Source organism: Nicotiana tabacum, chromosome 8 (assembly GCF_000715075.1).
Source record: "Nicotiana tabacum cultivar K326 chromosome 8, ASM71507v2, whole genome shotgun sequence".
NCBI lineage: Eukaryota > Viridiplantae > Streptophyta > Magnoliopsida > Solanales > Solanaceae > Nicotiana > Nicotiana tabacum.
The window spans coordinates 36815704-36831266 of NC_134087.1; the positions used below are offsets into that span (position 1 = coordinate 36815704).

Below are 15563 nucleotides of genomic sequence, written 5' to 3' on the forward strand. Positions count from 1 at the left end.
TATGTATTACTCCTTAACCATTTACCATCTTTTCCTAGCCATGCACATCTAACAACATTTAACCAAATCTACTCAAGGAAATTCCACAATGATATCAAAATGTTGCATTTCCATAACATGGCAGTTGAGATGACCATATAATAATTTATTTTTTGAACAGTGAGATGACTATAAGAACACTTTTTGAATCAGATTCCAAATCAATATCTGCCTGCTACATTTGAATTACATTAAACAATACTACCAGTCAATTCGGCTCAGGCAATGAATGACAGAAAGTAAACATAAGGAATTGGCAAAGAACACAACATTCCCACTATTCTCCAAAAGGATTGGGCAGTGATTTCAGGTGCCATATAGAAATTAACGGCCTGTCACTAAGTCCTGCCTTTCCAATTTGCTCGGACAATAAAAAGAAACTATATCTTCTCTAAGTTGCTTTCCAAGAGGATCCAATGGCCTTTTGCGAGGAGCTCTATTCGTATATTTTCTTCCTCTTCAAGATGGTAGGTATTATTGAAATAAAACCAATGAGGAAGAGCACAGACAAGGTCTTGAAATCATATAGATCCTTGACTGACTTCAGATCACCAAGAGCTAGGCCCGCCTGACAAGTTAAAGAACGAAAATATCACATATAATCACGTATAGCAAGCTACATTAGTATTGTAAGACTCAACCAAAATGCATCAGCTATGCCTCAAGCCAAGTCCGAGGCTGAATTGGGAGTAGGTGGTTGAGAAACGCATGCCGCATTGGGTAGGATACACAAACAATAACCTCTTAAGCTTCATAGACAATGTCGAAGAGAGATATTGCCACGTTATTCACTTGGACAGTCTAAGATAATATGCAGTGGGCCATCGGCTCACATGATTTTAACATTTGTTGAGTGGACTCTCCAAAATGCTGCTATATTCGTGTCGGATCCTCCAAAAATACACTACTTTTGGAGAATCCGACACGCACCCGACGATATTTTCGGAGAGTCCGAGCAACACAGATTTTAACTAAGTTTCAGATAATATGCTCTTTTTTCTTAATTTATACATCTAGTACAGGTTTCCCTGTCTTTTTACTGAAAGTAACAAACTAATGAGCTTTAAAAATGACAAATGCAAAATAAATGTTAGTGCCAAGCAGGGCATCCTAGTGCTGCTTTACCATACACATAGAGAACAAGGTTCAGGTTCTTGTATTTATAAAAGAATATTTGAACCGATGTTATTAGACAAAAGAAGCTAGTAATTTTAAGAATAACAAAAGAGCAGGTCTTATAGATGGATTACCAGGCATCGGTAAATTGGACAGCAAATACAGAAAAGCATGACAGAAAGAAGCCACCACCAGCTGAAGAATGATTTACCTTGACTGTAATATATGAGGCTGGAATTAGACCAACCAATGTGGCCGTGAAGAATGTATGGAATGGTATATCCACAATAGGAGATGCCAAATTGATGAAAAGGTTTGGCAATGTTGGAGTTATTCTCAAAAACAGCATATAGTTGAGCAACTTATCCCGACGCTTGGCTATCTGAAACCACAAGTTTCACATTTGTAAGTGCAACAAAAAAGGTACCATGAATTTTTTTAGATCAGTAGCACCAGTAATCAGTTTCAGAAGAGCACAAACCTCTGCCTGAAAGAATCTCAATTTTTCAGGCCACAGCCAGTTAACTATAGGCCTGCCAATTAATTTAGACAGAAAATAGCAGGATGATGCACCGGCTGTAGCATTAAAGACAACCAAGAAAAGCCCTCTGAGAACACCAAAAAGTGCTCCAGCAAGCAAGGACATGAAAATCGTCCCTGGAATCATAAACGTCTGCATGAATATATATGTTGAGCAGTAACCCAGAATGAATTTTGCTGGGTAAACTTTGGCATACGTTCCAATATTATCCCTAAAGGAAATAAGTAAGATAATGAGTCATGACAGAACTATACCAAATAATAACAGAAAGGGAAACAAAGACATGTTAGAAAAGAAGAGTTCAAATACCATTAAAAAAAATATCATGTCAAAAGAAATCCATAAAAAACACTTGTAACGGAAGCTATGGATGAAAAAATATTTTTGTTGATAGGGTAATAAATTTCATTAAAAATAGGGCAAAAATGTGCCCGTATACAAGAAGCATACAAAAAAAAAAAATAGAAAACCTTACAAAAAGACATGATATTCTACAAAAGGCAATCATCTATACAAATAGAAACCTCATGGGTGCACCAAAAGGAAATAAGGGAAAAGAGGTTATTCCTTAAGTGTATAAAATCTTTCTCTATTCCCTCGAAAGCTCTCCATAATTTCTCCATGTGGACGAAAATATAGTAATTAAGAAGCAATACTACAGCCAGACATTCGTGAATGCTGAACACTAGTAAAAAGGCTGCTACTGCCATGATCTAGATCTTTGCAAGCATTTAGCAAAAAACCTATAGATTCTTGCAATCACACTTTGGAAATAGATAGTACTAGAGCTATTCAGAAACCAGCTTGTTCCTTTTTCATAACTTAACCTCTTTTTGCTTTCTATGAAATTTTGTGTAAAAGTATGAATAATGTTATATTTACTTTCCTCAAAAACATTTTCTGATTTTTCCCAAAAGAAAAAGATAACGAGATGGTACTGGCAATATCATCAAATGATACTAGGAAACTTCCTCGCCTCCGCTCACCTTCTCCTCAAAGTGCAATTCTCACCATTTTCCAATCAGTCAAGATCAACAGACTCATCCCTCATATATACAAAAATTCCACATCATTCCTGATGTCCAAAGCTTTAATCACATTTTTAAAAAGACATGAACCTCACCATTACTTAGAGGTTGAATTGGCGAAGTAAAAGTAGAACTATGTCATTAGTTAATTGCATCAAATTTCGACATTCAAAGAACATAATTTTTTATGAAGCCATTCAAAGAGCATAACTTTTTTTTTACCCATTTTACAGGTAATTTGCCTTTAATCGTTCCTGTAAACCCACATTGGTTTTTTAATACAGAAATTTTAATGATTCTGCCGCTTAACTAGAAATTGGAGCATTATTCTCGCACAATCTTGCAAAAGTAATCCATCAAGGTATATATAATAAAATCAAACCTAAACCCCATTATACACAATTGTGCTTCTACTCTCACAACTTTGTGCATTAGCTTAGTCAGTTCTTAACTAATTGAGGAAATACATAATCTATGCTCAATTTAATGATTTCTTATACATTGCTTTGGCGAGATAGCCATGCAATAGATAATAGTACTTATGTAAGGAGTTCTTAGAAGTCTGGGAATTGGTCAGTAATATGACCCATTTATGAGTTTGACAGGAGTTTCCTACACACAATTGCTCTATACCGTCTTTCATCTACCTTCAACTTCTAGATAAAAAGTAATAACAGCACCTAATCGGTTCCATGCTCAGATTCTAAGTCTTCTATCCTGGCACGTACCCATTAAGTGATATGAGGAAAATGTAACTATGAAGGAGGTCAAAGCTTTAAGGATTTACTTGTTGGTAGTTAGAGACAAAAGAAGAAATGTATCTTGAATCTGGCATACAGATAAGAAACACTCTAAAGGGGGAAATATCTAAAGTGGAAGGCGAATATAAAGATGCTTCAGGTTGACATCTATAATTTTCTTCTTTCCACAATCAAATTAAAGGCTTCCATTTCAGAAACTAAGCTGGATATAGTTTCAATCAATGAGATAGCGCCCAACCCCCAACCCCCACCCCCCACACACAGGACCAAACAAAATAGAAAAGAAAGCATTGACGAGGGTGCTGCTATGAGATTAAGAGGAAAAAGAAAATTTTCTTTTGCTACAGGTAGTTCAAAACTAATTGGACTCGATGCCTTAAAATCTGGAATGAGTACAGAAAGTACATTAGGGCTCAACTGCACACTTTGTTGCACATACTTAGCGCTCTCTCAAAATGCAATATGATAGTTGGAACCCTGAATACCCTAAGTAACCAATGCTTTGTTTTCTACCTCCAATGAATGGTGTTCCTTGCAAAGTTATAGAATTGATCACAAGGACCAGTAATTGACAGGCATACAGACTTGCACCCCCTGCAGGATTCGCAGCGCGCAAATGAAAGCACCTGAAGTACTTGAAGTACTGAATGCAAATACCCAAAAACCCCAACAACAAAAAAACAGGTGGGAAGTAAAGGAGCATAAGTACGACGGATATGCATTGCAACATAACTCCCAGAAGCTACTAGGTCTCTTTACATTTGACACTGATCTGAGTAGAAAGTCCTTCAAACTTGAATGAAAAACTAGAGTTAATTGAAGAAGCTATAGAGTTGATTACTAATAATACTAATCTGAAAGACTCATTGTAATTGTAAACATTATACACAACACAAGCAGCTGAATTCTAAACGGATAGGTATTTGGTAATGCTTGGAGCAACAAACTCAGATTCCGCAAGAATCTCACACTAAATTATTTATGACAGTTCCACCAAAAACCATTTGACAGGTAAAGTTAACAGTAGCAAACTTATCAAGTTTTAACCTCAACATTGCAACAAAAAATAAGGTAATTAAGGGATGCAAATGCGATACAGCAGCAACTATACAAAATAAATGCAGGAAAGGAACATAAAAGCAAACACAATAACCTACTTCAGCATTCGGAGATCAGAAAGCGAACGAGGCAACTTGAGTTTACCATACTCAGCAGCTGGCATTGTCAAGTATATACTAAACAACCCTATTGAGAACACCACAAATACAGCTATAGCTGCTGCAAACTCCCACCTTGACAATGGAAACTTCCCTTCCTTATACCTTTTACCCGTGGGAGATTCGGACAACAATCCTAAGTTTATTTCCTCATCCCTAGTTGTGTCCACTACCAAACCCCTTGGTGCAGCCATTGATGACAACAACAATGATGCCGGCAATGATGATGAACGTGAGTGGGTACGTGTCACCTTATTCCTCATTCATTTGAATTTATAAAACCAAGCTTTTTTAATCAAACCCCACCAAGAAAAAGTTCTTGAATTGTCACTAAATCAAAACCCACAGAGAAAATCCAAAATAATTCAATAATCTAAATGGAAAAACACATCAAGTTTTTTTCCTTTAGGAATACAAATCAAAATCAATCAAACCCCACCAAAAATACAGCAAAAAATTCGAGATTTGAAATCAAATTTTCGAATATGGATCAAAATCAGTGAAACCCCACCAAGAAAATCCACCAAAAATACAGAAAAATTCAAGGATGAAGATAAAATTAGACACCCAAGTTTCTATTTGGAATATGGATAAAACAAATCAAAATAGACCAGCAACAGACACTGTTTGGTAGCTGAGCGCCTGAGATTTGAACTAATTTGGACTTTATTTTAAAATTTAACGTAAATATATATCACATGGAGTATATGATTTTAATTGGTTATTGCGAAGAAACAGAAAGATCAGAGAAGCATGAAAAGAGAAGTCAAATTATGGGGAAGTAAGAAAAGGACTACGAGAGGATTGTTTGGACCCGCTTTTCAAGGGACTTAAGATTGGAATGACTTTTTTGTTTTTTCCTTTTTTAAAAGTTGAAAGTTCTAAATTTTCTTCCTGTGTTTGATTGAATTTTTTATAGCAATATAGTTTGAACTTTGAACTAAGGGTGTCTAACGGGTCGGGTCAACTCGTTTTCGGACCGGTCCAAACTGATTGAAATCGGAACCAGTCCGGACCGGTACAAAGGGGGTCGGGTGGGCTGGATTAATGGGGTAAGGGGTTTGGTCTGTTCACCTTTGTGCAACTGGTTAATCGGACCGATCAAACCTGGTCAACGCGATTTATTGTAGAACCGGTTAACCGGACCGACCTAGACCGGTATAACGGCTACTTTCAATTTTTTTTAGAGAATTTTCCCTATAGATACTACGATAAGAACTTATTAATTTATTTTCTCTAGGTTTTGTAGTTTTCAAAAAGTATATAGGTTTTTCTTACAAATTGTATACATTCCTCCCTTAAAAATCTCTCATCCCATTATTAATGTCTTTAATTAAGGGATTCAATTATATCCTTTCCTTTTTTTCACACTTCTCCTCATTTCATGCTTCCTAATTTTTTCAATACGCAGATCCCCTCTTCTCTCTCTCTCTCTTCAATAGTTGCACGTCTTCAACAAGAAGCTAGTAACTTTGCTTCACCTATTGAATGATATTTGTTGGAACCTTCAAATACTATATTAATGTCATATTCTATGTTCTTATTATCCTTATAATGTTAGGAAAGTGATACCTAATCTAACAAATCCAATAACACAAAAACTACTTTCCATAATAGCAACCAAAAAGAAACTTTTTCTTTGCAGTTAGAAATATATACACATGACGTGTCATGTGATGACAAAAAAAATCAGTTTCTACAAAGTTTCTTCAACAATTCAAAAATCGTTAAACTATAGCAAAATTATTACTAATAGGATAATAGCTCATAACTTACAATTGCTCCTCACCATATACAATTATCATCCATTTGTAATACAATTTCTGCAACAATTATAATACAAATACAATTATGATACAATCGTGATACAATTATGATCTTCCTCATCTTTTTCAAGTTTCAATCACAACTCTAAACTTAAATTCTGAAACAATATTGTATTATAAATGTATTATATATTATTTTAGATATTGATATATCAGATACAAATCAAATACAACTTTAATACAATTGTGATACAATTATAATACAATCGTGATACAATTCAGAAACTTTTCTTCTTCGAGTTTCAATATGAAATTTTACCTAAAAACAACGCTAAACTTAACCAATCTCCCTCAAAATTGAGATATAAACTCCAAATTATATTCTCAATTGTTTGCAAGAGCACCCAATTCAAACAAATCAAAAATTCATAAAACACAGATGTTGAATTCAAAACTTCAAAGTTTTTTAATGTTTGTCAATGGAGAACTCTTTGCTACTGATATTTTAGAGATAATGTCAATGAATTTGTGTGAAGAGAATGAGATTTGGGTTAATTTGTATAAAAGAAAGAAATATTTCAAAATCTTTTTGAAAATGGGATGAAAACGTGATTTTAGGGGCTTTGTATAACTGAAATACATGAGAGTGAGAGGGGGAGGGGGGGCTAGCGTGGGGGAGGTGAGAGGGAAGGGTTGTATCAGTTACATCCTAGTTTTAAGAATGCTCTCTTTATTAAGGTTTTATATATAAATAGTAAATATAGATAGAGAATATAAGGAACCTAAAGAAAAGTGGTAAATAAGTTTCTATTATAGTATAGCTAGTTAAATTTCCCTTTTTTTAATGTTTCTACTCTCTGACCGTTGGCCCAACGGATGTTTTGCACATTTAGCCTTTTTTGAGCCAATTTTTTTTAAATTTAACACTTTTTGTAATTACTAATTTAGCCCTTTGAAAAACTATAAATACACCCCACTCTTCTTCATTTCTTCACTCATCTCTCATTTCTCAAACTCAAATTCTCAATTCAAGTTAAACCATGCCCCGTACTTCTAGAGTGCGCTCGTGTGTTTGGGAACACTTTGAGGTGGTAGAAGAAAATGAAAAAGTTCACAAAGTAAAGTGCAAGAACTGTGGTCGAATCTTAAATCTTCGTCCAAAGTGTGTGGGCACAAGCTGTTTAAGGAGGCATATGAAGAATTGTCTTGAACATCCGAAATTCGTATTTAAGTTGATTTGAGACAATTTGTGTTATTTTAAAATTATTAGACATATTTATGCTTCATGTTTTAGTTTGTTAGATTAATTTGAAGTATTATTATGCATGAAAATTTAGTTTTACTCTTTTTTGTTAATTTACTTGCTAAATGCAAACTTTAATTTATAATTTTGAAATAAATGTAGCACTTGCAATTCATAAGTGTAATTTTTTCCCATCTTCATTGTATTCTTTATATTTTTTACTTTATATTAATATATCTTACAATAGTTATACAAAATACAAAAATAAAAATTACACTAACCCGGCCCGGCCCATTGTACCCCTAATCCGGTTCATTTCTTACCCGGATGAACCCGAACCCGTTAAGCTCGATAACCCCTAACCCGTAATCGGCCTGGTTCGTAACCCGTACGGTTTCAACGTTTCCCTATCCAGCCCGGCCCGACCCACCCGTTGGACACCCTTACTTTGAACCCTCAACTCCAATGTGTAACTTTTTTTTAAATGATCGGTAGTGTTCGGGATAGCTTGTGTTTTTTGCTTCGCTATAATTACAACCTAAAATTTTATGGTTCTTCTTTTACTTTATTGTTCCCTAACTTTATGTTTGGATCATTATTACCCGTCATTTTATAATGTATAGTATTGTTTTATAAATACATCGTTTGAACAGATTGTATCATTTGTTGTTGTTAAATAATATTTTTGTTGTTTGGTTTGACTGTATCGTATTGTACTGTAGCTGATAAGTTCACGAAAATACCCCCAATTATTTTAAATAAAATTTATTTAAGAATTACACATAAAATAATTTTAAAAAGCCTCTTTCAACTAATTTATTATTAGTTATGTAGCTCGGAGACAAGAGCAAAAATCTGAAGAAAAAAAAAAGGTTAACTAATATTAGCAACAAAACAAAATTAAAACAATGGAAAGAGACAAAGAATGGAACGGAGGCTTGGATAAAAAGAACGGGGCAAATCAACTCTAGTAAAGATGGAAGAAGACAAAGTAGGTCAATAGGTTAGAGATTTGGAGTAAAAATAAAATAAAAATTAAATGATAAAATTGAATTATGGAGTAATAAGTAAGGACATAATTGAAAAAGAAAATAGGAAACAATCCCACCACACCAAATCGGTTGTTTCATAAAATGGGGCTTTTGGTTGTTCCAGAACAATGCATTTAACAATACGATACAATCAATTTTAAATAAATAATCAAAACAAGCATTATTTTTGGATAACAATACAATACGATACAATGAGTAACAACCATCCAAACAAGCTGTAAGTCACATTCTAAAACCAGAAAATACACATACTTAAGTTGAAGTCGAAATAGCACGGGCTAGCCAATTTTCGCACTGATAATTGAAAATAGTCAGCATTTGAAAAGTTATTAAAAAATAACCACTATTTTATACGAAGATAAAATCTGAACAAAATACCTTAGCTGAAACACGGAAAGTTCCAACATAATATGCTAGATTATGGAGCTCATGTATATAAACTTCCAATATATTATGTTAGAATCCCGTCACATTATGAAATTACACTATATTATATTGAATTCATATGTAAAAAATTTGAATGTTGGAATTTTTCTGAATTTTTAAAGGTTTTTTTATTCATATTTTATTTTTACATGAAAAAGTGGTTAAATTTTAATTACTTTTGAAATTGTGCCTAATTTTCAATTAGCAATGGTAAATCAGGCTATTTCTAATTTTTTTTTTCCCGTAAGTTGAAGCTAATGTAGTTAAAGGGTTATCAACAGAACGAATAGACTATTACAAATCTAGTAACATGCATGTCAACTATTACAAATCTGGTGCATGTTCCTATACATCTCTTAGAGAAGTATAATTTAAACAAGATCAGTTGACTCAAATGAGATCAAACTAAAACGATCTTTTTAGTATATGGGTTTATTTTATATCAAAGATACATCAGAGTTCGTTTTGAACGGGTTTTTGTTTCTAAAACTGAAAAGAAGTATTACAGTAATGATAGTATAGTAGCCAGTTGTTAGTTTTTTTTATTAGTATGTAATGTCTCAAAGTCAGTAACATTTAACTCTTTAACGATTCCAACGAGTAGAAATTAGAAGTAAGAATTGTATAGGGTAAAATGTGTTCATATTAAATACTCGCATGATAAAGTGATACGTGGAGCTGAAGATAAAAGATAATCAGGTCCAAAGGCAACGATCTCATTTATTACCGAAGAGAATGGTATTCATAAAGGCGAAGTAAATGCCAGCTGCCACCCGATAGCATTTAATAGAGAATGTTCTATAACTTTAAGTGTATGGTCTGTTACAGAAAATATGTTTGTAACGATCCGGCCGGTCGTTTTAAGAATTAACGCCCCGATCCCCTATTTACTGCTTTCCCCGTGTTTGTTTCTACTATTTTGATTTGCCGGGATGGTTGATTTTGAGTTTCGGAGAGTTTTGGAACACTTAGTCCCTAAATGAGAGCTTAAGTTTTGGAAATTTGACCATAGTTAGAGCAGTGTGAAGACGACCTAAGAATGAAATTCCGTTGGTTCCGTTAGCTCCGTTGAGTGATTTCGGGCTTAGGGGCGTGATCGGATTGTGTTTTGGGGATCCGTGGTTAATTTAGGCTTGAAATGCCGAAAGTCGAATTTTTGAAATTTTCGGTTCGATAGTGAGATTTTGATCCGAGGGTCGGAATGAAATTCCGGAAGTTGGAGCAGCTCCGTATGGTTGAATGTGACGTGTGTGCAAAATTTTAGGTCATTCGGACGAGGTTTGATAGATTTTTTTGATCAGAAGCGTAAATTGAGAGTTTTTGGAGTTCCTAGGCTTGAATCCATGGTTAATTCGATGTTTCAATGTTGTTTTAGGTGTTTTAAGGATTGATATAAGTTTGGATAGTGGCATATGACTTGTTCGTATTTTTGGTTAAGGTCCCGGAGGCCTCGGGATGATTTCGGAAGGTTGCCGGAAGATTTGGGAGTTGGTTTGATTAGCTTCAGCTGCTGAACATCTGTCATAACTGCACCTACGGATTGGGGACCGCAGGTGCGTGATCGCATAAGCGCTTGAGGAGACGCAGATGCGGCGAAGTGCTTAGAAGCCAGTTTCCGCAGGTGCAGTGGTATGGGCGCACCTGCGAGACCGCAGGTGCGGTAGAAGAAGCGCAGATGCGGCCCAATGCCTTTAGTGAATTATCGCAGATGCGACGTTATTTCCGCAAAAGCGGGACCGCAGGTGCGGTCCCATGGCCGCAAAAGCGGATTCGCTAGGTAGAACATATAAATAGATGCCTTCGCGAATTTGAGTTGTTCTTTCACCATTTTCATTCGGGAATTGAGCTTTTGGGGAGGTTTTTGAGAGGGAATTCAAGGGAGCTTCGAGGAGGTAAGATTCTTGGAACTTAAACTCGTTATGGAAGTGATTTTTATCATTATAACCATGAAAATTTAAGGAAAATCGGTGGTAATTTGGGGGTTAGGGCTTGATTAATTAGAGACCTTTGAGTGATAATTTGATGGACCAATTGAGAGTCCAATTTTGGTACTTTTGGTATGACTGAACTCGTGAGAGTGTGAGGATTCTGAAATATAAATTTTACCCAATTTCGAGATGTGGGCCCGAGGGGCGTTTTGGTCATTTTACCTAATTTCGCGTATGAGCTTATAATTTCTTTGTAAAATCAGTTACTTGAAGTGTTATTTACATTATGCAATTGAATTGAATAGATTTGGGCCATTTGAAGTCAAGTACTCATGGCAAGAACGTGGTTTCGGGTTGACTTTGAACCAGTTCAAGATAAGTGGCTTGCCTAACCTTGTGTGGGGGACTTTCCCTTAGGATTTGGTATTGTTGATATTTGAAATGCCTTGTACGTGAGGTGACGAATGCGTACTTGTGCTATTTGTTGAAAATTCGATTTTCACTAAGTAATTAAAATTGTGTTTCTCCTCCTGTTATTACTACTTGAAATTTCAGTCAGTTGTTAGCTTAGGGAAGCATGTCTAAGCGATTTAATTATTTTATTTGCTCATACTGCTTTACCTGAATTTTGTGCAACATGCTAGGCTAGAATTACCTGTTTGCCTTAATATGAAATTAACATTTGTTGAATATTTTTCATGTTGCTGCTGTGTATTTACATTTGGGACTACAGATGTGGGACTCCGATAGATCTCCCTTGTCTGTTTATTTGGGACTACGGATGTGGGATTCCAGTAGATTCTCCTTGCCTGTATATTTGGGACTACGGATGTGGGATTCTGGTAGATCCCCCTTGTCTGTTTATTTGGGACTACGGATGTGGGATTCCAGTAGACCCCCCTGAACAGTTATATGGATCTATAGGACTGCACCCGGTAGATTCCCTCAGTACTGGGTATTTACATTTTGGATTACGGATCAGGATTCTGGTAGATCCCCACACACTATGAGTTGGACTATGGGACGGTATCCCGGGAAATCCATTGGATATGTATTTTGGTACTATAAGACGGTATCCTGGGAGATCCCCGGTTGTTATCTCTGAGTTAAACTGTACTCTTTTTTCGTGATTATTTGTCTCTATTTTAGTTATTGTTGTTCCATCTATTCTGTGTTATTTCTTACTATTGCATTTAGTTACTGTCTCATTCTACACTGTTTTACCTTAAATTTCATTTAATTTCAGTAGGGCCCTGACTTTCCTCGTCACTACCCGACCGAGGTTAGGCTTGGCACTTACTGAGTACCGTTGTGGTGTACTCATGCCCTTTCTGCGCATGTTTTTCATATGCAGATCCATGTACTTTATTTTCCTACGCAAATTAGTTTATCTTCCGCATTTTAGGCTTACCTAGTGGTAGAGACTAGGTGTCGTTACGATGGTTCACGGAGGGCGAACCAGGTTGTGACAAGTTGGTATCAGAGCTCTAGGTTCATAGGAATCATGAATCACAAGCCGGTTTATTAGAATCTCGTGGATCGGTACGGAGACGTCTGTACTTATCTACGAGAGGCTATATAACCGTTAGGAAAATTCCACTTCATTTGACTTTCACATTGTGCGAGATTCTTGAGATCACCGATTCTAAACCTCTGTCTTCTATTCTCTCATAGATGGTGAGGCCACGTACTACCGGAGATGACCAGGCACCCGCATGAGCTGCCACCGATGAGCCACCAGCAGCTCCAACCGGAGCCCAGGCACCTGATACACCTACTACTACTGCTCCAGCACTTCAGGAGACCTTAGCATAGTTCCCGAGCATGTTTGGTACATTGGTTAAGGTAGGGTTTATTCATGTTGTACCAACTACTTCACAGATCGGGGAAGGGACCCCAGACTCCCGCTGTTCCCACTCCAGAGCAGCGAGGTCACATTGGTCGGGTTCTAGGTGTTATGGCGACACAGCCTATGGTCCCAGTCCGGCGAGTGGAGAAGACCTCTCACCGAGTAGAGGACAGGTAGGTCCAGGAGAGAGAGGACAGACACGGTCAGGAGAGAGAGTATAGGGGAGGGAGGAGACCTCATAGACCGGAGAGACCCACTGGTCCTTATTTTGGAGGAAGAGTACGGGATGGTAGAGGTTTTGTGGGTCAGCCAACTTAGTTTGCATCTCGGATTTCACATAGTGTTTCAGGTGTTCAGGGGTCTCAAAGTACCCGTACCGCACAGTTTCCACTACCACATCGACCGTGGGGTTGTTTTGAGTGTGGTGACATACGCCATATGGTGAGGGATTGACCCAGACTTAGGAGGTGTGCACCTCCACAGACTTCTCAGCCACAACGTGCCTCGCAGAGTTCTCAGGCTATGGTTACAGCTCCGGTTGCTACCCCACCTGCTCCGCCAGCTAGAGGTGGAGGTCGGGGAGGTAGAGGTCGCCCTAGAGGGGGAGGCTAGGCCTGATACTATGCCCTTCTTGCCTGTACCGAGGCTGTTGCCTCCGATTTTGTCATCACAGGTATTATACTGGTTTGTCACAGAGATGCATCGATTCTATTCGATCTAGGCTCCACTTATTCTTGTGTGTCTTCTTATTTTGCTCTGCATTTGGGTGTATCTCGGGATTCTTTGAGTTCCCCTATTTATGTTTGTACTCCTGTGGGAGATTCTCTGTTGTGGACCGCATTTATCAGTTGTGTTTGGTTGCTCTTAGTAGTTTTGAGACTAGAGCCGATTTATTGTTACTCAGCATGGTAGATTTTGGTATTATCTTGGGCATGGACTGGTTGTCGCCCCATTATGCTATTCTTGATTGTCACACCATCGTGATGCTAGCTATGCCAGGTGTACCACGTGTTGAGTGGATGTGTGCTTTAGATTACACTCCCAGTAGAGTTATTTCTTTCCTTAAGGCTCAGTGTATGGTTGAGAAGGGGTGTGAAGCGTATCTAGCTTATGTGAGAGATGTCAGTATTGATACCCCTTCAGTTGATTCAGTCCCACTAGTACGGGATTTTCCTGATGTGTTTCCAGCTGATCTTCCGGGCATGCCGCCTGATAGAGATATTGATTTTGGCATTGATCTGTTGCCGGTCACTCAACCTATTTCTATCCCTCCGTATTGTATGACTCCTCCTGAGTTGAAGGAGTTTAAGGATCAGTTATAGGAATTGCTTGATAAGGCTTTTATTCGGCCCAGTGTATCATCTTGGGGTGCTCCTGTCTTGTTTGTGAAGAAAAAAGTATGGTTCTATGCGTATATGTATTGATTATCGCCAGTTGAACAAAGTTAAAATGAAGAACCGTTATCCTTTACCTCGTATTGATGATCTGTTTGACCAGCTTCAGGGCGCACGGGTGTTTTCTAAGATTGACTTGCGCTCAGGTTACCATCACTTGAAGATTCGGGAGCCAGATATTCCGAAGATTGATTTCAGGACTTGGTATGTACATTACGAGTTCCTTGTTATGTCATTTGGGCTGACTAATGCCCCATCAGCCTTTATGCATTTGATGCACAGTGTGTTCCGGCCATATCTTGGCTCGTCCGTCATTATCTTTATTGATGATATTCTGGTGTATTCTCGGAGTCGGGAAGATCATGCGCAGCACCTGAGGATAGTGCTATAGACTCTGAGGGAAAAGAAGTTATATGCTAAGTTCTTGAAATTTGAGTTTTGGTTGGATTCCGTGGCTTTCTTGGGTCACATAGTATCGAGTGGGGGTATACGGGTAAATCCGAAGAAAGTGAAAGCAGTGTAGAGTTGGCCCAGATCATCCTCAGCTACAAAGATCTGTAGTTTTCTTGGCTTGACGGGTTATTACCGTCGATTTGTGGAGGGATTGCAGCCCTTATGACCAGGCTGACCCAGGAGGGTGCTCCGTTCTAGTGGACGAAATAGTGTGAGGCGAGCATTCAGAAGCTCAAGACAGCTTTGACTACAACCCCAGTTTTGATATTGCCTACAGGTTTGGGGTCTTATACTGTCTATTGTGATGCCTCGAGGATTGGCCTTGGAGCGGTATTGATGCAGGACGGTAGGGTGATTACCTACGTGTCTAGACAGTTGAAGGTACATGAGAAAAATTACCATGTTCATGATCTCGAGCTAGCTTCCATTGTTCACGCCCTGAAGATATGGCGTCATTATTTGTACGGTGTCCCTTGTGAGATTTATACTTATCATCGAAGCTTGCATCACCTGTTCAAGCAAAAGGATCTAAATTTGAGCCAGAGAAGGTGGTTAGAGTTGCTGAAGGACTATGATATCACTATTTTGTATCACCCGGTCAAGGCCAATGTGGTGGCCGATGCTTTGAGTCACCGGGCAGAGATTTTGGGGAGTTTGGCTTATTTACCAGCATCGAAGAGTCCTATGGCGATGGATGTTCAGGGCTTAGCCAACCAATTTGTGAGATTGGATTTTTCGGAGCCCAGTCGG

General features: G+C 37.7%; 1 protein-coding gene across 1 annotated transcript; it reads right to left on the bottom strand.

Annotated features, from left to right (window-relative positions):
- Positions 1 to 168: 168 nt before the first annotated feature.
- On the bottom strand, positions 169 to 5540 carry LOC107830549 (putative membrane protein At4g09580). Its single transcript, XM_016658149.2, has 4 exons — positions 4643 to 5540; positions 1637 to 1907; positions 1367 to 1537; positions 169 to 607 (listed from the first exon to the last, which is right to left on the bottom strand). The coding sequence occupies exons 1-4, from the start codon at positions 4963 to 4965 to the stop codon at positions 476 to 478; spliced, it is 897 nt and encodes a 298-aa protein (XP_016513635.1). The 5' UTR covers positions 4966 to 5540; the 3' UTR covers positions 169 to 475.
- Between the last annotated feature and the right edge of the window lie 10023 nt (positions 5541 to 15563).